At 34.4% G+C, this 25,032-nt stretch overlaps 1 protein-coding gene across 1 annotated transcript in view; it reads right to left on the bottom strand.

Annotated features, from left to right (window-relative positions):
- Positions 1 to 25,032, bottom strand: part of KIF13B (kinesin family member 13B) — a 280,794-nt gene that overhangs the window by 235,993 nt on the left and 19,769 nt on the right. Inside the window, 1 exon segment of the mRNA XM_044663470.1 lies at positions 23,739 to 23,832. Within this exon segment, the coding sequence (XP_044519405.1) occupies positions 23,739 to 23,832 (94 nt within the window).

Raw genomic sequence — 25,032 nt, forward strand, 5'->3', positions numbered from 1 at the left:
GACTCGAAACTACCACACCAATGCAACTACCAACAATTTGGAAATTGGTCTCGATCAAGGACACATGACAAAACTAGTGGAAATGCGCATGGGTAGGGGGGGTGCGGGGGGGGGTTGAAGGGGAAAGGAGGAGCATGAATCATGTAACCATGTTAAAAATGAATATTAATAAAAGTAAAAAAAAATGACTGGTTACATGGATTTTTATTGTGTCTTACTAAAAAAAAATTTTAATTCAAATATTTTAAATTGTGTGACACTGTTCATCAGTGGATATTTCTGAAAGGTTCTAGTTTTGTTCAAAGATAAACTTTTATCTATCATGTGTCTTCCATCTGTGATTTCACTGTCCTAAACACATCTGGGAGGGACATGAGGCCTTTCTACTAAAAAGAACTCATCTGCCTGAAATTCTCCTCTCTCTCCCCATGGGAGCCCCTTCTTGTCAACCACAGCAGGAATCAAAGCAGAAACCAATCTCTCCCTTAGGGTTCAGTAATTACTTGTTCCCCTTCCCATCCCACAAAAAAAAAAAAAAAAAAAAAAAAAAAAAAAAAAAGGGAAAAAAAGCATTTGCTGTGATCAGTATGCTGGCAGAGTTGAAGTATAACTGAGCTTTCTTCTATCCTTTTTTTCTTCTCTATAGATACACTCAACCTTTATAAACATTTTCTATGTATCTCATTAGCCATTCCATGAGGTAAGAAAATCAGTAGCACAAGCCAACCTACTTATTTCGCAAATTCTGCTATGGTGGTCCCTCTCTCAATCCTATCCCTCCTCAGTAACAAATAATGATCATTCAGAAAATTGTTTTTCAAGTACCTCTTATGTGCTTTGGATGGTGCTTGGGTACTATAATGGCAAGGAGAATAGAAATGTCTGTGCATAAATGAACCATCTGAAGAAAGCAGTATAGTTCAGTATTCATTGTGATGCATATAATGAGTACAATAGATGGAATTAGAAAAAGGACAATCAGTATAGCCTGGAGTTCCTAGGGAAGGCTTCATAGAGGAAGTGGGACATGATTTGGACTTTCTAAAATAGCAGGCATATAGGGATGCATAGAAAGGATGAAGGTCTTTCCTGTGGATGAAGGGAGCATTGTGAGAACAGGTATCTGCCTTGGGAGAGCTGGAAACTGATAGGATTGAAAATCCAAGTTCTCTGTATTTCACTTAGCATTAAAAAAACAAAAACCTTTGTTTCAGAACTTCATTAAAACTTTTTTTTAAACACTCACATAATAAGAGGTAATTCTGTATTTATGAAGTTTATTTTACTTGGCTTTTTAAGAACATTTACATGTGCTTTCATTCTCTTCTTGATTCATCAAGAATATTACTATTGGCCTCATCTGTAAAACCATGGCTTACTTTGTTTTGCAAATGTAGATTTGAAGACAAAATTTCCCTAAGAAACCATAGTCATCAAGCTTTAGTGACAGGAATAGTCTTCAGTTAACATCATATTTAACTCCATTTTACAAGGGAGGAAACGATCTCAAGTCACAGTCATGTCAATTTACATTTAGCAAGCACTTCGAGATTTTTTCAATATACTCACAAAAACCCTGGAAAGTAAAGCAATTAGCCCGAGGTCACAAGACCAGTTAATAACAGGGGAGAATAGGTCCAACTAGAATGCAGCCCACAGGTTCTTTTACTGCACCACACTTGTACCAAGTACGCAATCATTTACATAGAGGTCCAAAATGGCTCAAGTAAAAAGCTAGGGATTAGACTATATGGTTTAAAGTTTGTAACTTCAAACAAAACTGGAGTGGTTAAATGTTTTAGTCATCAAATGGAAAGTTATTGGTGAAGTAAGGAATGATCAAGTACTTCCTCTATTGAGTTAAAATGCTTTTTAGAAATCTCATGATTATATTTGATGCATTGTGTGATATGTCACAATAGAAAAACACTATTCCCTATGCAACTAAAGTGGATAGGCTGAATAATTAATCAGTTTGCATTCTTCATTCTCTTTTTTTAATTATTTATTTGTTTGCAGTGTTTTGCCATGATTACATGATTCATGACCCCCCCCACTCTTTCCTACCCCCTCCCAAAGCTGACAAGCAGTTCCACTAGTACATGTATCATTGTTACATACACTGATACATGCATCATTGTTTAAAACCTATTTCCATGTTATTCATATTTGCAGTAGAGTGATCTTTTAACATTAAAATCCTAATCATATTCTTGGTAAACCACGAGATCAAGCAAGTTGTTTTTCTTCTGTGTTTCTACTCTCACAGTTCTTCCTCTGGATATGGATAGCGTTCTTTCTCATATGTCCCTCAGAAATGTCCTGGATCATTGCATTGCTGCTAGTAGAGTATTACGTTCAATTATGCCCCAATGTATCAGTCTCTGTGTACAATGTTCTATTGGTTCTGCTCCTTTTGCTCTGCATCAATTCCTGGAGGTCATTCCAGTTCACATGGAATTCCTCCAGTTAATTATTCCTTTCAGAACAGTAGTATTCCATCACAATCAGATACCACAATTTGTTCAGCCATTCCACAATCAATTTTCCAATTTTTTGCCACCACAAAGAGCATGGCTATAAATAATTTTGTACAAGTTTTTTTCCCTTATTATCTTTTTGAGGTACAAACCCAGCAGTGGTATGGCTGAATCAAAGGGCAGGCATTTTTTTAAAGCCTTTTGGGCATAATTACAAATTGCCCTCCAGAATGGCTGGATCAATTCACAACTCCACCAGCAGTGTATTACAGTCCCAATTTTGCCACATCCCCTCCAACATTGATCATTTTCCTTTGCTGCCATATTGGCCAATCTGCTAGGTGTAAGGTGGCATTTTAATTTGCATTTCTCTAATCAGGAGGGATTTAGAACACTTTTTCATGTGCTTATTGATAATTTTGATTTCTTCATCTGAGAACTGCCTAATCATGTCCCTTGACCATTTGTCGATTGGGGAATGGCTTGGTTTTTTTGTAAATTTGACTTAGTTCCTTATATATTTGGGAAATTAAACTTTTGTCAGAGTTTTGTTATAAAGATTTTTTTCCCAGTTTGTTGCTTTCCTTCTAATTTTGGTTGCATTGGTTTTGTTTGCACAAAACCTTTTTAATTTGATGTAATCAAAATAATTCATTTTACATTTTATAATGTTCTCTATCTCTTGCTTGATTTTAAATTCCTTCCTTTCCCACAGATCTGACAAGTATACTATTCTATATTCACCTAATTTATCTATTATTTCATTCCCTATATTTAAGTCCTTTACCCATTTTGAATTTATCTTGGTATAGGGTGTGAGATGTTGATCTAGATCTGATTTTTCCCCTACTGTTTTTCAAGTTTTCCCAGCTATTTTTGTCAAATAGTGAGTTCTTGTCCCAAAAGTTGGTTTATTGAACACTAACTTGCTAATAAGCTCATTTACCCCAGGTCAATTCTATTGATCCACCATTCTGTCTCTTAGCCAGTATCATATTGTTTTGATGACCACTACTTTATAGTACAGTTTAAGATCTGGTACTGCTAGACCCCCATCCTTAATTTTTTTTTTCTATTATTTCCCTCGATATTCTTGATCTTTTGTTCTTCCAGATGAACTTTGTTATAATTTTTTCTAATTCTATGAAAGTTTTTTGGTAATTTGATAGGTAAGACACTAAGTAGATTAATTTGGGTAGGATTATCATTTTTATTATATTAGTTCATCTTACCCATGAGAATTAATGTTTTTCCAATTATTTAGATCCAGTTTTAATTGTATGAAAAGTGTTTTATAGTTGTGATCATGTAATTCCTGTGTTTGTCTTGGTAGATAGGTTCCTAAATATTTTATATTGCCTAGAGTGATTTTAAATGGAGTTTCTCTTTCTAACCCCTGCTGCTGAGTTTTGGTGGAAAGATATAGAAATACTGATGATTTATGTGAGTTTCTTTTGTTCCCTGCGACTTTGCTAAAGTTATTATTTCCACAAGCTTTTTAGTTGATTTTCTAGGATTCTTTAAGTATACCGTCATATCATCTGCAAAGAATGATAGTTTCCTCATTGCCTACTTTAATCCCTCCCTTCGATTTTTTTCTTCTCTAATTGCTACTGTTGAGAGGAAGATTAATAAATGAGTATTTAGGAGACTTAGCAGGCAGGGCTGAAGGTTCTAAATGGAATGGGGAAGCAGGAAGTGTGGTTGCTCTCTCTGGGACAGACTTAATGGTGGTTGGGGACAAGTTGTAACTGACCCCTGGGAGATGTCAGAGGAAGTGGAGTTTGTATTCTGATATCCAGAAGGAGGAAAGTAATTTGCCTGTGGGAGGTTAGGTAGAGACTATAAAATCTAACCTGAGTTGCTGGTCAGTTCAGGTTGGTTTAGCTCCCTGACTTACCCAATTGAAGGAGTACTGGCTGAAGACCTGGGAAAGCTGTACCATCGCTGGATTGTGACAGGACTCTGCAGTGAGGATATCCCACTTTCCCTCCTGATCTCCATTGTGCCCTGCCCTGCTATAGTTTTAGCTTAGTGTAGATAAGTCCATTCCCTGTCCCTGAGGCTTGCCCATAAACTGGTAGAATAGAAACCCCTTCTCCCTTCTTTAGACTATAGTTTTCTTAAATTAAAACTTTTGTTTATAAACCCTCTTGTCATTTACTTGCTAGTTTCACAGAGTCCTTATCTAGGTGGAGCAGTGTGACGGTTAAGGCCCAACTGTCACTCCTGTCAACTGCCATTTCCAAACAGCTAAACCCAGTTTCCCTAACTTATTTGGTCCCAGACTACTGTCCATTCCTGTCTCCTACTCACCCTTCTGAACCCAGATAAATATTTAAGTTAACTCCCCCTATTTTCCACATAAGACTACTGCTAGCATTTCTAGTGGAATATTAAATAATAGAGGTGATAATGGGCACCCTTGCTTCACTCCTGATCTTATTGGGAAGCCTTCTAACTTTTCCCCATTGCAGGTGATATTTGCTAATGGTTTTAGATATATACTGTTTATTATTTTGAGGAAAGGCCCTTTTATTCCTATACTTTCTAGTGTTTTCAATAGGAATGGGTATTGTATCTTGACAAAGGTTTTTTGTACATCTATTGAGATAATTATGGGATTTCTGTTGGTTTAATTATTGATATGGTCAATTATATGAATTGTTTTCCTAATATTAAACCATCCTTGCATTCCTGGTATAAATCCCACCTGGTCATAATGAATAATCTTTGCGATAACTTGCTGAAGTCTTTTTACTAGTATTTTATTTAAGATTTTTGCATTTACGTTCATTAAGGAGACTGGGCTGTAGTTTTCTTTCTCTGTTTTTGGTCTGCCTGGCTTTGGAATCAGTACCATATTTATGTCATAAAAAGAATTTAGTAAGATTCCTTCTTTGCTTATTTTGTCAAATAATTTATATAGTATTGGGATTCATTGTTCTTTAAGTGTTTGATAGAATTCGCTTATGATTCATTCTCTTTTTTTTACAATCTCCATGTCCAGTTACCATTGTTTAAAACATTTAATTGCATAGTTAATATTTAAAGAAAATTTTCTAAAAATAAATAAATGTTTTAAAATTCTGAACATTTATTTAAATATATAACATGGCAAAATCTATAGATCAAAAGAAACAGAATTCACCAGATGATTAGAAAAGCTTGCTGTAAGCAAATGTGTCACTACAGACTCAATTTGAGTTAAGGAAAACAAATGAATTCCATTTCATACATGTAAAAACCATATTCAGGTACACACAAAAGCAGTGATTCCCAAAGTGGGCACCACCGCCCCCTGGTGGGTGCTGCAGCGATCCAGGAGAGCGGTGATGGCCACAGGTGTATTTGGGGGCAATGAATAACTGTAAGGGGGCAGTGATTTTATGGGACAGGGGGCGCTAAGTAATATTTATTCTGGAAAGGAGGCAGTAGGCCAAAAAAGTTTGGGAACCACTGCACAAAAGCAATAATACTCCCATTCAAACAAATAGCAAGATCATCACAATATGATTTCAACCTAACCTTACAAACATTATACATTTCCTTTCATCCACATACTATCTTGCAATTAAATTGGCCTGTTTGCTACTCTCAATTCTGCATTCTGTCTCTTTACCTTCTTAAACTTGGTCTCTTAGAATCCTTAGCTTCCTATAGCTCAGTTAACAACTGAGAAATCCTTTCCATATTCTTCTTTCTTTCTTCAGGTAACCTGGATTTATTTACCTGTTTACTAATTATAAGTCCCTAGTAAAAAGAAGACAGGGACTGCTTTCCATTTTTTAATCTTTGTATTCCCAGAGCTTCCCAAGCACAGTACCCTGCACATACCTAAGACTTCATAAACTGAATTTATTGAAAAACACAATGTCTTCTTTCTTCCTAGCTTAAGTACCAGACACCATTCCCTCCTTCAGACCAAGATTCATTCTCATTTGCCAGGTACCAACCCCAGGCACCTCCTCCTTTTTTCTCTCTCACCCCTCAGCCAGGATCTTACTCATGTTATCATTCAGCTGAGCTGCTAGTCAGTCACTGCCCACCCTCCTCCCAAAAACTAACTTCTCCAGTCATTTTTCTAAGCTGGGATCCAGCCAATTTCTTTCACTTCTTTCTGTGATCCACAGTTCTCAACACAATAAAGTCGCCAGATAATGCTCTTATTACAAAGAAGAAGCTTACAATACTTGCCATGTGAAATTGTTAAGGGCCCTGTTATGCTCTCTGCTTATGCATTCAACAAAGTCAACAAGTTTTTTTGCTTTTTTTGAGTACGTAACTGCTTGTTTATTCTTCAATTACAAAAAATGGTTCTTATTTGGAGCAAATAATAGAAAAATATGTGCTATATCAGAACAGACAACTACAAGTCCCAGGTCTCTCAAATTCCCCCTCATACTTAACTTTTGTGGGCAGTCTTCCCTCATTAGACTGTAAGCTCCTTGAGGACAGGGGCTCTGTCTCTTTTTTATTTGTATCCCCAGTTCAGTGCCTGGCACTTACTTACTAGGCATTTAATAAATGTTTGTTGAATTGAAGTCTTCATTTACTTTTTGCACTTCACCATAAAGCTATCTAGTTGGTCCTAAGTTTATTCTTTTTTAGTGGGTCTCCTTTCCTAAAAGAAACCTAAAATTTTAATTCAAAAACTAAATTTTATTTTTAAAATATTTTCCCTCATTTTCTTCTCCCTCCTTAAAACCTCATATTTAAAAAAAATTTTTCATTACTTAATACAGAGTATGTTTCCTTTAAAACCACATGTGATAGAAAGCTATATACTTGAAATTTCTCAGTATTAACACCAACTTCTGCATATTTATCCATATTAAGTTATCATACATATGCTGAGTAGAAAAACAGAGTACAACAGAACCAAATATAAAATATCTGTCTTATAAGATGACTTGAAGCCATGAAGTAGTTCATAAGCCATGACTTCCTAGACTAGATCACAGTTTAAAGATTCACATTATTAATCACTATATATCAATGTTCACAATACCTTGAAAATTCTGAAAAAAAATTTTACTCTAATTCTGAATATTCTGCCTTAAAAGCCCATTTAACATGATGATAACTTTTCAGGGAAAAATATAAACAAATCTGTGTACATTTTACATTTTAGTAAGATTAATTTTTGAGCAAGTCACTTTCTTGCAAAGTTAAATTGCAAAGGTAACAAAATACATACTCTTTCATGTTCCAGCAATCCTATGAAAGTTAGAAAGAACTCTAGATTTGGTTAATTTCATTCATCTCTTCATGCTAGACAATATTTGTGGTAATTACAAGCCCACTGCTTTAATGATTTCTTAGAATATATAAATACCCAAGAAGTCCTATTCCATAACAATTCAAAACTTTATAACAATTCTCAAATAATTTTAGATATGGATAGATAATACAAACAGCAGGTGAGCAGAATCTGTCTACATCAGACAATGGGCAGCTCATTCTTATTTTATCAAACAATCCTTTTCCAGCTCCCAAAAGCCATCTGTAGTGAAGGTTCCACAGGGAGTTCATGTTGTCAGGCACTTCATTTAGATTCTATGCATATACTTTTCTGTGGAGACACAAGGTTAGACTCCACTGTTTCTGGAAATCCCAGCTTTTCACACACTTCCCTCCTTTACAGACAAGCACTATAATATTTTGTTAGGCTCTAAAAAGGGTAACCTCATAGTAAAGCCTTGGGCCACCCAGCCTGATAAGCACACAATTTATTTATGACTTAAGAATTTTCATTTTATTTTTCAATAAACAAGCATTTTTTTTCTTTCCCTTTCCCTTCAACTTAAAAAGGAAAACAAAAACAAAACCTAACATAACAAAAATGCATAATAGAGAAAATACTTATAATGATCCATGTTCAAAAAGAGGTCTCAAAGACTAATCCTGGCCACTCACTATTCTCAAAGCCACAGATCATCATGAAGATAGTGGCAACCTGGAACTAGAATGAGAAGTCAATGTAAATGCACTTATTATCCACACTGGGCTGACCCCGGGGATACAAATGTAAAATGAAAACTAGCCCCTGACCAAGGAGATAACATTCTACTGGGGGATACAGCATGTAAACGAGAGACAAGTAAATTCAAGAAAATACAAACAACTAGGAGGTTAATTAGGAAACTTTAGAACAAGACAGATTCTGAAGTGTTTGGACAGAAATTTTAGTTGATCAAAAAATATTAACCCATCAGGCTGCATATATCAAGAATAAGGGTTATGAAAGACACTTTTAGGATCAGGAATATTTGTTGAATTAAAGTCTGAAAAAAAATTTAACAAAAACAACTTCAAGAGAGATCCGTGGGGCAATTAGGTGGCTCAGTGGATAGCCAGCCAGGCTTGGAGATGGGAGGCCCTAGATTAAAATCTTGCCTCTGATACTTCCAATACACAGTATTGACTCTAAGAAAGAAGGTAAGGATTAAAAAAAGAAAGATCTATGAACAAAGAGATGCAAAATTTTATTATAATTACAAAAGTGGTTCACACTATTTAGCAAATCAAAAAAGACATTCAAGATTCTAGGATGCAAATGAGTTTCTTATTGTTGTTTTTGGATTAAGACATACATGAAAGTTAATTGTTCCTTGTTCAGACCTGCAAAATATACACATTAGTAGCTATAGTAATATCAACATGTTTACAGGTGCCAATCATAGAGGACTGCACAAGAAGGCAGTCTATACCTTTCAATCAGACCCTGCTACTACAAAAATTACAAAGCTGATAAAATTTTTCTTGGGTACCTTCATTTCCCTTTTTGCAACCTAAAAATCATCTTTTCCCTTCTGCTTCCTTCTCTCTAAATGACACCTCTGTCCCTCAACCTGAATAGGCCCTGAGCAGTAGTATTCATGACCTTTTCTAGATTTCAAAATAACCCACCAAAATGTGTGGGAAGGAGAGAGGATGAGCATTTACTTAGTGCTAGCTACTTGCCAGACACTGTGCCAAGTACTTTTTACAGATATTTTCTCATTTAATTCTCATGAAAACCCTGTGAGGTAGGTTTAAGCATTTTGGCCCCCGCTTTACAGCCGAGGCAAAGAGAGGTTAAGTGACTTGTTCAGGGTCACACAGCTATTAACTGTCTGAGACTGGATTTGAACTTAGGTCTTCATGACTCACAGCCCAGTGTTCTATCCACCAGGGGCCACCAACCTAACCTCCTACTTGTGCTGTACTCCTGCTGGAGTTATTATTCTGAATTATTCTCCAATTATTCTGAAGAACTAATAATCCCTGCTGATGTGTTAAGGGATGCTATCATCTTCCTTTCCTCCCAGTACTCCCTAGTACATTTATATAGTAATAAGTAGAGATAGGATCTTACATAAAATTAATTATGAGAAGGTAAGAATACTTGGAGGGGACAGATGTTCCATTCAAGATCAATGAAATAACATCTACTAGGTTAGTGCCAACTATTCCACAGACAAAAACATGTGGGAACACACAGGGCTGATCTTGACTTGAATACACTTTTTAAGATGTCAGAGAATTTAGGTCAAAGAGGACTATTGTTAATTTGATCATATTAGGTTGCTTTAATTTTTACTAGCTATACCTAGCCAGTATTAAGCTTGTTAGCTTTGAATAAGCTTTTAAAAATATTTTTAAAATAAAAATATTACTATTTAAATTCTACTTCTTATTTAAACGCATGTATAATTTTAATTTAACTTAAATTGAGGGGAAATAATGTGACATAATAGAAAGAACATGAACCTAGGATCAGTAGACTTAGGTTTAAATTCTAGCTCTGCCATTTAATACCCATGTAATCTTGGAGAAGTCACAAACTATATCCTCACTTATAAAATGGGGATAACAGTCTTTGCCCTATATAACTCATCACAGAGTTGCTGAGGGAAAGCCCTTGGTAAACTTCCTAGTTTTCTATTTTTCAATTATCTGAAAGTAAATACTCTTAAAATAATCATTCCAAAATTCCAATCTCAGACTCCTCCCCTTCATCCTCTCAAAATTCCAATTAACATGGATTACCTATAATCCTAAAACAGGCCTAAGGGAGAGGTTTGCTGCTTCATTGTGTTGAATTAGATGAACTTGACTTCTAAGTTGTGGATGCTATGAATACTCGTATGCCCTTCATGGCTAGAATGTTTTCTTCCTAGCCCCTATACCTCACATCTTCATCTTAATGAAATGTTACTTTTGTTTCAAGGCCCAATTCAAGTAATACATGGTCCATGAATTCTCTCTTAAGCCTCCCATTCACTTGACAAGAATGAACTTCCTACAGACACCCAGGGGGAACATCAGTAGAAGAAATAACCCCAGCATTTGCAGCACCTGGGGGAAGGGAGGTAAGAAGTGGAATCCAGTTAAAACTAAGGCATGTAGTACCCAAAGGAACCCAGGGACAATATTTCCTCCACCACAAAAGTGGACTTGAATCTCAATATATAGGCAAGATCCCCAAAAATGCTCCCACAAACAAACGACAAAAAAAAAGGCTGGATTCTAGAAAGTTATTTCAACATAAGAACAAAATGCATGCTCAGAAAAGGACAGAAGTACCAAAATGGAAATGTGTGAACTCTCAAAGACAAATGTGAAAGGATAGCAGGCACAAAATGAACTCCTGAGAGAGCTCCAAAAGAGGATCAAAAAACAAATAATGGACTTAGAAGAAAAATTAGAAAAGAAAATCATAGAAAAAGTCAACAGTTCAGAGAAAAACTCACTGAAAACAGACCCCTAAAAAAAAGATAAAACCTCAAATAGGAAAATAATTCTCTAAAAAAGGAAGAACAAAGCCTCAAAGAAGAAAATAACTCCCTAAATATTAGAATTAGACACGTAAAAGCTAATGACTCCATAAAACAGCAAGAAATAATAAAACTTCCCACAGTGCCTCTTATGTACATGTTTCATCTTCTCTACTAAAGTATGAACTCTGTGAAGGCAAAGACAATGATTATATATCTTTGTATCTACAAGGGCCTTATAAAGAGTAAGCACTGAATAAAAGAATGAACAGCATTGTGAAAGTGGAGTTAAAATGTCTAATTACACAGTATCTGAAACAATAGATGTACAAAATAGTCATAGGAAAATGTTTGAAAAGAAAATCCAAAGTATCATCATTCCCTCATTAAAGTAAGGGAGATCTTATGAGGGAATATTTGTTTTTAATAATATTCACAGAATCACAGATTTGGGTCTTAGAGATCATGTAGTCCAGAGGTGCTGACTACTCTCCTCCAGTCCAGGTACCAAACTCAAGAGACCAGCCCAAACCAGATTAAAATGTAATTGGGAAATGTTTAACAAAATAAATAAAAATATGGTACGGATCATTTTTATTTGTAGACTTCTAAGACAATAGATAGCTACAGGGATCTGTTTGACACCACTAATACAGCCCAATTGCTTCATTTTACAGAGGAGAAAACTGAGGCTCAGGAAAAAAATGAAATATCTTGCCCAAAAGTAAAATGAGTAGTAAAGGTCAGAACCTAGATCCTCTTATTCTAAATCCAGTGCTCTTTGCTCCACATCACACAGAGAATAGGACTGATGGCAAACTGCAAACAGCATAATAAAGAAATGGTCTGGTGGCCCAAATTGGGCAACTTCATTAACAGATGAAGTGCTCCCTTTCTGGGGATAGTAGCTGCATTAAAATTGATGCATGGCATTTTCTGAACAGGCAGGATTTTCAGGTTAGTAAACTTAACAGATTTCATCCTTTTTTTTAAAATTCCTTATTTTCCCCACGTAGAGGGACTTGCTAAACTACCCAACCGACTTGCATATTTCCTTATATATCCTCCCACATTATAATTAGAAAATCAAAACAAATATTTTACCAGTAGAATTCACCTTATGCTTTGCCTTCTGCTTTAAAACAGCAACCACTGATACTATCACATATATCTCAGGGCATCGTGTACTTTGTCAATGACATAGCAATCAAGATATTAAAAAACAGCCATATATTTGCCACTTAATACGGTACAAGGAAGCTGTGTTGTGTTTTTTTTTAATTTGTTCACCTATCTCGATCTCTGCTCTACCTGTTTCTTCTCCTCCCTCCTACACTTTCTACCAGCTACAGAATTGTCACCTCTCAAATGAGCCTTTAACCTATACAGAAACACAAGCAATAAAATGGGACTGCATCAGGCTATGTCCCTCTTCCCCCAGCTCAAAAGGTAGGCAACTGGGAACTTGCATTCTGCTCATACAATTCTCCTTGTTCCCCATTTTGGGATTAAAAGTGTTGTACAAAGGGCCAGAAAAGAGGAGTAGGAAGGAGATATGAGTTATAAAAGTAAATAATCCATGTGTTCTCACTAATAAATCTGACCAAAAAACAGTTATTCAATTGCACAATCATTTTCCCCACTTAAATTACTTGTATTATACATGTAAACGCATATTTGAAATACGATGTTCCTTTCAGTTTCTGAAACTGGCCAATAACATAAAATTTTAAAAGGAAATAATCTGATGACAGCATTGATTTGTTTTATTCAGAAGAAACCTCAAACAACATTATTTTTAGGAATCTTCAATTACATCAAAATTACTACAAATCAAGGCTAGTCCCAGGAAACACTAGAAAATAAATTAGTTTCTCGTCAGTGACCTTCAAATTTGTCTTTTGGTTACTGAAAAAGCAATAGTGATTATGATGAATAAGAGTAATATTGAGCAAGTTATTTCATGTCTTGACACCTCAGTTTCCTCATTTGTAAAATGAAGTAGGAGAGGACTTCCAGCACTAACTTTCTATAGTTCTTAACATTCCTAGCTGTAAGAGTTCTGGTGTATGATTCTTTGGTATTCTAATCTCAAATCTGCCATTAACTAAGGAGATGCAAATCATCTCTCTGAGAGTAGAAGGTTTTAAGAGGGCAGAATCCACATTCCTCTCACTCTATGATAATTTGCAATTAAGTTCAGAACTCTAAAGATGTAAAATGTCCAAGGGATACAATATGATGTGGTGTGTGATATTTTAATAGATAATTTACAGGAGATAATGATCTAGCAGGGAGTTAGGTCCGTGACATTTGTTCTAGCAGGGGGCCTATGGAAGTTGTTCTCAAGAAGCCCTAGTATTTTCTTTGCAAAAGATCCTTTTTTAAAAAGGTAGTGGGATGGAATGGCCAATCATATATTAAGACACAAGTTTAACAGTTAAATGCAGAAATACTAAATGTATCCTTTTTATATAATACAATAAAAATTATACTTAATAAGGAACCTTGAAAATAGAATAAAAATTAATCAGAGTCTAAACTTAATCTTAAAAGAATGAGTGGGTTAAAGAACAAATCATGGAAACAATAAATAATTTTATTAAAGAAAATTATAATGAGACAACATACCAAAACATCAAAAGCAGTAATTAGCAGAAAATTCCTATCTCTAAATACTTATATCAATAAAACAAATAAGGAACAGATCAATGAATTAGGTATACAATTTAAAAAACTAGAAAAAGAACAAAGTAAAAATTCCCAATTAAATACCAAATTGGAAATCCTAAATCTTCAGTAAAGATGAAATTAGCAAAACTGACTATAAGAAAACTACTGAATTAATCAATAAAACTAAGAGTTAGTTTTGTGGAGGTGAGAGGGAGCAACAAAATAGACTAACCATTGGTTAATATGTTTGCTTTTTTTTTAAAGAGAAGAAAAACTATCAGTATTATCAAAAACAAAAAATGAATTTACCACTAATAAAGATGAAATCAATGCAATTGTTAAGAGTTATTTTGCCCAATTACAGGACAACAAATTAGACAATTTAAGTAAAATGGAAGAATATTTACCAAAACATAAATTGCCTAAACTAACAGAAGAGGAAATAGAATATCTAAATAAATCAAAGCTAAGGTGAATGAATATATATATATATATATATATATATATATATATATATATATATATATATACCTGAATAAACTCTAGTGGAAAAACTTGGATAGTCTCCCAGAACATAAAGGACTAATGAAGGATAGCAACTGGAATGACTTCTTGTATACTATTAATTACAAAATTTTATGATGGAAGCATTTAGAGTTCAACTCATAACCAAAAAGTAATCTCCATTATATCCTGTGGTTATATGGCCTCTCCCTCTCCGCTCTGGGATGACTTATTATTTCTAAGTTTTTCCTGATAACCTAAATTTTCTTCTTTGCAACTCCTTTGTCTTCCTCCACTGCTCCTAGTTCTGTTCTTTGGGGTCATACAGAACAAGTCTAAAGTTTATTTCAAATAACCATCATTCACATACACCTACCATCCCTTCTACCAGTTTTTTCTTTTCCAAACTCAACATCTTCCTTTTTTTTTTTTAATTTATCCTTATATAACACTCAAAAGTACAAAGGAATTTTTTCATACTTTCATAAAATATTAACCTCGATCTCTTTCATAAATATTATAAACTCCTAACAATGCACATTGGCTTCTGTTCTGCAACTTATGGTTTTTCAGAGTTGCTTGGAGCAAACAAAGGGTTAAGTAACTTGGCCAAAGTGTTAAGTTGCTCCTAGTACCACTTCAGAATAGCTGGAAGTTATGTCTTTTTCTGATAAATTGCTGCCTAATCGTACCCTCTGACCCATCTTGTGCTTGTCAATTTGATTCTGCATTTATTTTTATTGAATTTCATTTTAGATTATGTCCAATTCTTTAGCTATAAAGATCTTCTCATATCCTGATTCTATCATTCAATGAGTTTGCAATTCCTTCCAATGTTTGTCACTGGCAAATCTGATAAGCAATTATTTAAAATGAAATAAAAGAAATAATATTTCCATGAAAACAACATAACTGATTTTTATGTTTAATAGAGCTACATCCAGCAACATGTCAAACAATGATGGCACCAAATGAAAGAATATAACTTACACTTATACATAAAAGTTGGGATGTATTTAAGCACCAAAAAGGAGAGTGAGGCATCAGTTAGGAAACTCAAAAGAGGCAAAATGACCATATGTGCAAAAGTTCCTTATCTAATGAATTGCTTGAAAAAAGTTGCTAAAGCTTCAATAAGGGACATAGTGTGGGTACAACAGTAAAAATCTCTGAATTTGGATCAAAGCAGCTAAGTTCAAATCCTATGACTTAATCACTTACCACTTATATAACCTTAAAAGAGGTTACTTGACCTCGTCTGGCCTCAATTTCCCTCTCTCTCTGTCAAATGAGAGAAATGAACTAGATTGCCTCAAAGGCCTCTCATAGCTCTAAGTCTACCAAAAGGTACAATGGTGCCTTATTTAAGAATACCAGAAGTAGGAAAACTTTGCACAAGTGCTTAATTACAGGATTATTATTTGCTTTCCAAATATTCAAAAGATGATCCATTTAAATAGTAAGCTGAACTTAAATGGGTCAACTAGCAAACATTTAATTATATTTTTTTCAGTAAAATGTATAACTTCATTTTCATGTTTTTGTAATTTAATATGTTTGTGATTAAAAAAAGGTAAACTAAAATAGAACAGCTTCTGTGATATATAGTATACCTCAATACAGCAGAACTACACTGTTTTACTTTTGTTTTCAGACTGGGGCTTATTTATTAGTTATCAAATGAAACTAACAAGCATTTGTCAAACATGTAGTACAAAGTCAATCTTTGCCGCTAATGTGGTTATTTTCTGGTTAGCTCTGCCCTGGAAACACGTACAACATTTTAACACCTAAAATCAGAAATGACTGATGTGAAAAACAAAAATTTCTTCAATAAAAACTCAGTTTTACACATATCTATACATACATATAACTGAATTCTTGGCCCTGAGAGCTTACTCAGTATCACTACACAAAAAAACTGCACCTTTCCTTGTCACAATGAAAGGTATATTTTTCATAAATGTAAGTATTTTTCCCCAAACAAAATCATAGACTAAGTAAAAATAGTCAATTTAAAACAAAAACAAAAACCAAGGCCCCTAAATAATTAAGTAAAATAAAATTCCTGTAAGAGATCTTCCAATGTAACTACACCCTTGTATTATTTATGTTGATTTTTTAAAAGTGTGAAAATTAACTTGAACAAACAGGATCAGTGCTGTCACCTAAATTTACCATTAGTTTTGCTAGTACTTTGCTACTGTTGTTCCTTAAGAGAAGGGATCATCTCATTCTTATTTTTATACTTCTAAAATCTAAAACAGTTTCGAACATATTAGTTAACATTTGTTAAATGTTTCTCAATCATTTAATGTTATCTGTCTTTTCCATAGCAAAATTTAGTAAGTATCCAGGTTTTTTTTAAATTAATTTATTTTGCCTTTCTTTGTAACTTTGAGTCTATCCTCAGTGCTGTGTCCATAGTGTCCATAAAGACACATAGGAGACTCAAACTCAATTACAAAGGGATCCCTGCAGGCAGCATACTGATTTAGAAAACCACAAATTAACATTATTTATGGTGTATTGTACTTTTTGTTGTTGTTCAACATTTCCCAATTACATTTTAACTTAGTTCTGGCTGCCCAGTTTTGTGAGTCCATGAGTTTAATACCCCTATACTAAATTATAATCCCCTATAAAGTAAAGGATTTGGATTTACTGAGGTTTTGTATCTTCCATAGTTCCTAAACAATAATCATTTAAGTATTAAATCAACTAGATCAGAAAACATAACAATGACTCCATTTACTTTCAAATTTCTCCTTTCTTCCCTTGCTATTTTTGACTAAAATAGTAAAATTACTGATCTATGATATCCTAGACATTATTTGGGGGAATTACCACCTACAAGAATTAAGGAACCACAATCTTTTCAAACCTACATAAAATTGGTAGCCAAGTTACTTAAAATATAGGTCTCTAGTGACAACTGGGTAGCTCAGTGGATTGAGAACTAGGCCTAGAGGTGGGAGGTCCTAGTTTAAAATCTGACCTCAGACATGTCCCAGCCGTGTGACCCTGGGCAAGTCACTTGACCCCTATTGCCTACCCTTACTACTCTTCTGCCTTGGAGTCAATACAAAGTATTGTGATGAGTATGACTACAAGACAGAAGGTAAGGGTTTAAAATATATATATGTATGTATATACATATATATATATATATATATATATATATGTCTCTAAACATTTTCTAATTCAGCAATTCCTCCAAAAAGTGAGTCTTCTTGAAATAAAAAACTTAAAGGCAGTAATTATAAGGTAGCTCAAAGTTTGAAAGTGATGCTATATGTATTCATGTAAATGCCACATATATTTACAATCTCAAACATGGAAACAAGAAGCTAGGACCAGAGGAAAAGTGACTAAAATGAAGTGCTTTTATACAAGATTTTCTTTCATTTTTTTAATTTGAGGCTTACAGCATATTTAGCACAAGGAAAGATGTGGTAGGCAGCTGCTACACTTGTGAGTTTATCACACTCTAGTATTCCCTAGAAGACTTAGTACACTAAAAATTCAATTACTCAGAGCAACTACTCATGGCAGCTTTCAGTGCCACCAAAGTTTCCTAGCTCACTATAAATGGAAGGGAATAAGCTAGAGTCCTTTCTTTGCTCCCTTCAGAGATACAAGGAGCTGATAAGATACCTTAACTTTATTTACATTTTAAGAACAAGACATATTCCCTCTTTAAAATGCAAAGTATTCCCTACCTGAAGAATCAGAAGAGTCTTCTCCTTTAGCAATCTGAAGTAGGGTTGGCAACTTCCATCTTCCCTACTGAAGCCTGTAAGTGGCTGCAGGGTCAGAAGCAACACAAAGACCATCCCCAGAAGAACTGAAGAGACTCGAGTTCTCTGGCTTTGCCAACTCCACCCTGCCCTACAGGAAGGTTTGGGAATTCATCTCTAGCAATGAGAGAGTTCCATACCAGTCTGTGCTTTGGGACTACAGTTACATATAACCAGTTTGTAATTTGTTTCCATGTTAAGCTCCTCAAAGAAAGCAACTAAATTTTGTCTCTATCTTTTTTTCATCCCCAGGGCTTAATACACTAAGAAGCACACAGGAGACACTTAATAAATATTTACTGACTGACTGGCAGCCCATTTAATTCCACCATTTTATTTTATAGAGGAAATTCGAAGAGAAGGCACTCAAACTTGTCTTGGTTGAGGAATTAAGTGGCACTGGTCTCCAAATTCCCTCTCTAATGCTCTTTCTACCACAGCATAGTGAGTGGCAGTGAAGATTCCCAATGACTTGACAATTAGCTAGGAAATAAATTTCAATATTTTGTTATGGCTTTAAAACAAAATCACATATATAACATGGAAAAATAACCACAAAATCCCTACCTATTGGCAAAGACCTGAAGGTCCTTGAAGTGAATAGATTACTCATGAATTGGTTTTCACCAAAATTCTATAAGATGATGTCTGCAATTAAAATAGCAAACCATTTATTATGTAAATATTTGTTCTGTACATATTTCAGGGACATATTCAATGCTGAAAAGCAAACATCTCATTTAAATTGTTTTTTATACTCATAATTTATAAAATATTTTAAAACCAGGTAAAAGACAAATCAAAAAAGTAATACTAATAAATATAAATGTCCAGCTCATAAATATAGCTTCCCTGATCAGACAACTGATATTCCTAGTATAATAATAAGAACTTCATTGCATAGTAATTATGTCGATTTCAGAATTCTAGGTTAATTAAGGTCATGTTAGTATTATAGGAAGAGTGAGTCTGGTACATGGAGAAACTTGATTCAAAACCTGCCTCTCACACTTGGAAGCAGCGTGACCATGGACAAGTCACTTTTCTTCTAAGTGGTTTCTCTATTTTTAAAATGGATACAAGATTACTTAGACACTTGCCACCTCAGAGAAGTTGTGAGGATCATGTAACATTTACTTAGATATGTATAAAGTAGATATTGTAATCTTAAAGTAAATTATGTCCACTATTATATTAAACCTTTCTGCTCAGCTTTTTGTCCCTGAAATATATGGAATTAAAGATTCTTTAAATTCATTTCTATGAGTCTCAAAGTACTCAAAAGTTCAAGAAATACACAGGCTATTGTCCTTTGTATCTCAGTACAGTAGTGGCTTACTCATACAAATATAAAAGCTACTCCTCCCTTATAGATTAAGCCACTTAACAAGTTAAAGCACTCAACCTCTTTACCCCATTCCCTATTCAAAACCTGCTCCTAAATATTAATGCTTGGGGAAGCTACCTAGTGAGCTTTCCCTCCAAGATCAGTGACTGGAAAATTACAGCTAGACTGGTTCAGGAACTAGTAGCTCAGAAAATCAACAGTCACTGTGCTAAGGCTGGGCATTCAAATAAAAGCAAAAAAGGGGTCCTCCCTCAAAGAGTTCACATTCTAATGGAAGACAACATTTAAATGCCTATGGTTATATAGGATAGATACAGTGTAAATAAGAAGTAATAGGCAGTGATTCATAGTAATTTCAGTACTTCAATATGTTTCATCATGAATGAAATAGGTCTTTGTGGGTTAGCCTGAGTATCTAACATTTAAAACAATGTTTCTAAGAGAAAATATAGTCCAAAAAACTTACAAATGAACTTTTGGAATATAAATAGTTCATAAACTGAGGGCTTTCTATATTCCTGAAGGTCAAATCTTAATCCCCTTTAAGTCAACAAACTAGTTATTAGTTTACTTTAGCTGGGGATAATAGAAAAGAAATATAGAATAACTAACTGAATGGAAAGGGAAGAGGATTATGGGATCTTCAAAAACCCTCATTCTACAGAAGTCAAGGAAACTCAAAAAGTTGACAAAAGCACCTAATTCACAATTTTTCCTAAGGCTAGCTCAGCAAAAGAAAGGCATATTATTATTTTTATGATAACAAGTGCAACTTAGCAGAGTTTTAAAATACAAATAAAAAATTATAAATCAGGAAAGGATTTTTAGTTATTTAAATTGTTGAATTCACCAGTCTATCTTTTAAATGGAACCTAGGTTTTACATAAAAAATAAATAAAAGCAGAGAATGAAAGGGAGAGTAATATGTTCATCTTCTGAGAAGAGTATTACCATTTACTACAAACAGGCTAAATAAAAGCTTTTCCACTTACTTATTTATGATGTGCACTTTACTATCTTGACATCATATTAAACAATGATAAGGCAGGAGAAAGATGAAAATGTTCCTATTATATTAAGACAAAACCTTCAATATAACCATTTTCAAGATTCATGAGAAAATCTTAAGAGGTTCATTTCACACTTAGTCACAGAATTTGAAAGTTGGTAGTAAACCTTGGAGGTTATGAGGTCAAGCTGGCTGGCAGCCTGAAAGACTCAAGTGTAGCCTGAACTCGATTAAAATGTAACTGGGAAATGTTTAACAAAATAAATATAAATGCAATACAACATAGGTAATATTCTAAGTCAATATGTGGCCTAGAAGGATTCAATTCTTTGAGTATGTCAGCATTGCTCTAGTACAGGAACTGTCATTTACACACCAGAGTTCAATCACAAAACAAAAGATAACTTAAAGAGTGATGAAGAACTCAGTATCTGACAAGGGAAACCATTCTAGTTTTTGGACAGCTTAGTCCTAAACAAAGATTTATGTTTAACTGAAATCTGCCACCTTGTTACATGTGGCATATCATTGTTATTTAGACATATCAGCCATGTCTTTCTCTTCTTATTCCCTTTTTGGGGTTTTGGGGGTTTTTTTTGGCAAAGATACTAGAGTGGTTTCCTACTCCAGTTTATCTTTGCAGATGAGGAAAGTGAGGCAAGCAGGGTTAAGTGTTTTGCTTTGGGACACACAGCTAGTAAGTGTCTATGCCTGGAACTGAACTCAGGTCTTCCTAACTCCAGGCCTAATGTTCTATCCACAGTACCACCTAACTACCTGGAATAGCTAGCATGTCGGTTAACTAGAATAATAAGGGGAAAAAATCTGTTCCTCTTTCAAGATAATAATACAATTTCAGCTTTGAAGACAATAATCATGTCTCCTTTAGTCATCTCATCTTCAGATCAACTACTCTAACTCTAGATGAGGCCACCTATCAAATCAAATACAGCAGTAACTGAATTTTTAAAAAGAATTAATTTAAAATTTGATTTAAGATTAAAATTAAAGAATTAAGAAATTATCTTAAGAATGATTAATGTTTTTAAAAATAATTATTTCCAAGTAAGGACTATATGGCCAATCAAGGCCTCACACCTAGGATTCATCTTTGATAATCTAGGTAGTAACAAAGTTCTTTTAATATTTCCCATTAATTTCTTAGATTTCAAATCAAGTCAACCAAGATTCGCAGAATACTCATTATGTGCAAACCACTCTGCCAATATCTGCATTTCCATTCATTCTGCCCTAATCCAAGCCCTTAATAATCACCTTACCAAAACTATGATAATGACTTCCCAACTGGTCACCAGCCCTTCCACATTTCCATCTTATACATTGCATCTAGAACAGATAAATCTTCAGTCCAATTTGACCAACATTTAAGAGTCTAATACTGTGTCTGCAGCATTAAAGTAGCCATTGGGGGAGATACAAAGTTTAGATAAGACTCAGTGTATGACCTCTTGTTTCTTAAATTATCATCATCAAATACTGAATGTATATTGTAGCATTTTTTTTCACTTTTTAATTTATTTTTACCTTTTTTGGCAACATAGCTAAGTAAATGTTTTATATGACTTCATATGTACAATATATATTTTATCGTTTGCCTTTGCAATGGGTGGGAGAGGGGCTAGACAAAAAAAGAGAATTTGGTACTCAAAATAAAAACATGAATGTTAAATTATTTAAAAATAAATTTAAAAAATAAAAAAATTATCACCACCATCCTCATCAAGCAATTCACATTTATTAATTCTGTAGTTAGATCTGTTCGACACTATGTATATTTCATCCGATTGTGGATTTGCCTTTGTTACAAAATCTTGAGTGGCTCCCTTGTAAAAGGTAGCTTAAATTTCTTTAAAGGACATTCCAAGGTGCTATACAATTTGGCCCCAACCTACCAATACAACCTAATCTCTTGCTATTACTAACACAAATTTGCTTATCTCTAAACCAGACCAGTCTAGTCAGGTCTATCTTAAGTTTTTCCAAACACAGCAGTTTCTGGGCATTTTCCTCACATCTCCTCACTCACTACCTCTAATTCTGACTGTTCTCTCCACAAATAGAATCAACACAAATTTAACTGTATTCTCGGGGGTGGAATTGTTGTTGTTAGAAATATAGCAAATAGTTCCTACTCTAGATAAGCTTGCAATCTACTAGAAGCAAAAGACACAAATAAAAGCTAACTACCTAAGAGCACACAAGGGCTAAATTGTATTTGACAGACTGAGTTGTTGCAAGAATTCAAAAGAAGGAGAACAGGCACAGAAAGCTTCATGAAGGAGGTAAGACTTCAGCTGGGTTTTGAAGGATGAGTAGAAACTGGACAAGTAAAGAGGTAGGTATGTTTCAAGTGAGAATAATAACATGAAAATTTTCAACATCACTCTCCCTTTAAATTTTAGGCCCTCTCATAAGTCTGGCCTTTTCTTGAAGTTTCTCTCCCAGTTACTCCAGCTTCATGGTTTACTCCTTTCTCTTAACTCCTACTGCACTTTACTCACTATACTACTCCATTTGACATTTTAAAACATACTCCCTTATTTTGGCTTTCAACTGTTTCACATGTTGGCCATATCTCTCCAAGAAGACTATTTGCTTCCTCTAGGGCAGTGGTAGCAACACAGTCTACTTTAGTGCAGCCTGACACAAATTAAATTGTAATTGTGAGATCCCATTTCTATCTGAGTTGGACAAGATTTTTCTGTCAGTTGTTTTCCAATGATGTCTGCCTCTTCATGGCTCTATTTTCTCAACAAAGATATTAAAGTAGTTTGCCCTTTCCTTCTCCAGTTCATTTTACAAATCAGGAAACTGAGGTAAAGAGGGTTAAATTACTTGCCCAGGGTCACATAGCTAGTGTCTGAGGCAAGATTAGACCGCACAAAGAAAAGTCTTCCTGACTCTAGGCCCAGCACTCTCTCTACTGCACTAGCTATCATTTAATAATTTTGCTGCCGCCACATGGCTTAGCATAATATCACATTATGCATTATCACAATAAATAAATAAATAATCACACTAAAATCACACATTCAGGGGGATTCAGGAATATCAACTTTCAAAATTAAATCATCACTAGTGATGTCCAATCTTAAAACAAACATAAAAATGGAATTATTCTTATTTTGTTTCTGATCTTACCTGACATCTCCTTTGGAAAGATTAGTATTTGCAGGATAAAGAATAACTTTGTTTGCATCTACATCCACCACACATTTGGTATGCAAGTCAAATTCTGTAGGGGGGGGGAAAAGGAAAAATGTTTATTTTAAGGAATTAGCTTTAACAACTTTAAGTTCCTACACAACTCTCTTAAAAATCTATTCTCTACAACAAATCCAACACATTGAAAAATAAATCCTAGAAACTGAAAAGAAAATTTTTAAATGAAAGACAATAAAACCAATTTTTAAACCAATATACTGAAGATGACTGATAGACAATAACTTCCATTTGTATGGGCATTAGTCCTATGACATTACAATTTAGGTTAATTTTTATAACTTTCTTTTTTAGTAACCTGTTAGTGAGGGCCTTTTTGTTTAACAGTGCCTTCTGTTTTTACATCACATTAATTTCCCATATATCATAATTCATGCCATCCAGAAAGCATGGCTTTTGTGGTAAGCTACTTAATGTATAGCCATCCCTTTCCCTCTGCCAAAGCCAATCTCTAGACACCCACCTTTGATCCCATGCCCTCTCTACCTCAGCATTTTGCCCTTACTCTCCCTTCTAATCTTTAGTCTCTTGATTGCAACCCAAGTTACCTCATTTTTTTATTTCTAAATTTTATTTTATTTTTTCCTCAATCACATGTAAAAACAGTTTCCAACATTTTACAAATAATATTAAGTCTTGAATTCTCTCTCTCCTTCCTTCCCTACCCTCTCAACACCCCCACCTTGAGATGGTAAGCAATCTTATATAGATTTTATATGTGTGATCATGTAAAACATTTCCCCCTAGTAATCCTTTTGTGAAAGGAAACTCAAATTTAAAAAAAAAATTAAGAAAGTGAAAAAAAGTTTCCTTTGGTCAGGATTCAGACTTTTATCAGTTCTTTTTCTCTGGAAGCAAATGATTTTTTTTTTATGAGTCCTTTGGGATAGTTTTGGATCACTGTATTGCTGAAAATAGCTAAATTATTCACGGTTGTTCATTGTACAGTATTCCTGTCATTATGTTCAATGTCCTCCTAGTTCTACTTATTTCACTCTGCTCTGGTTCATGTAAGTCTTTCCAGGATTTTCTGAGCTCCGTCTGCTTGTCATTTCTTAATGGCACAACAGTATTCCATTACAATCATGTACTATAAGGTATTCAGTCATTTCCCAATTGATGGATATATCCTCACTTTCCAATTCTTTGCCCCCACAAAAAGAGCTACATTAAATATTTTTGTACATATGGGTCCTTCTTTATGTTTTTTATC

Source organism: Gracilinanus agilis, chromosome 2 (genome assembly GCF_016433145.1).
Source record: "Gracilinanus agilis isolate LMUSP501 chromosome 2, AgileGrace, whole genome shotgun sequence".
Taxonomy (NCBI): Eukaryota; Metazoa; Chordata; class Mammalia; order Didelphimorphia; family Didelphidae; genus Gracilinanus; species Gracilinanus agilis.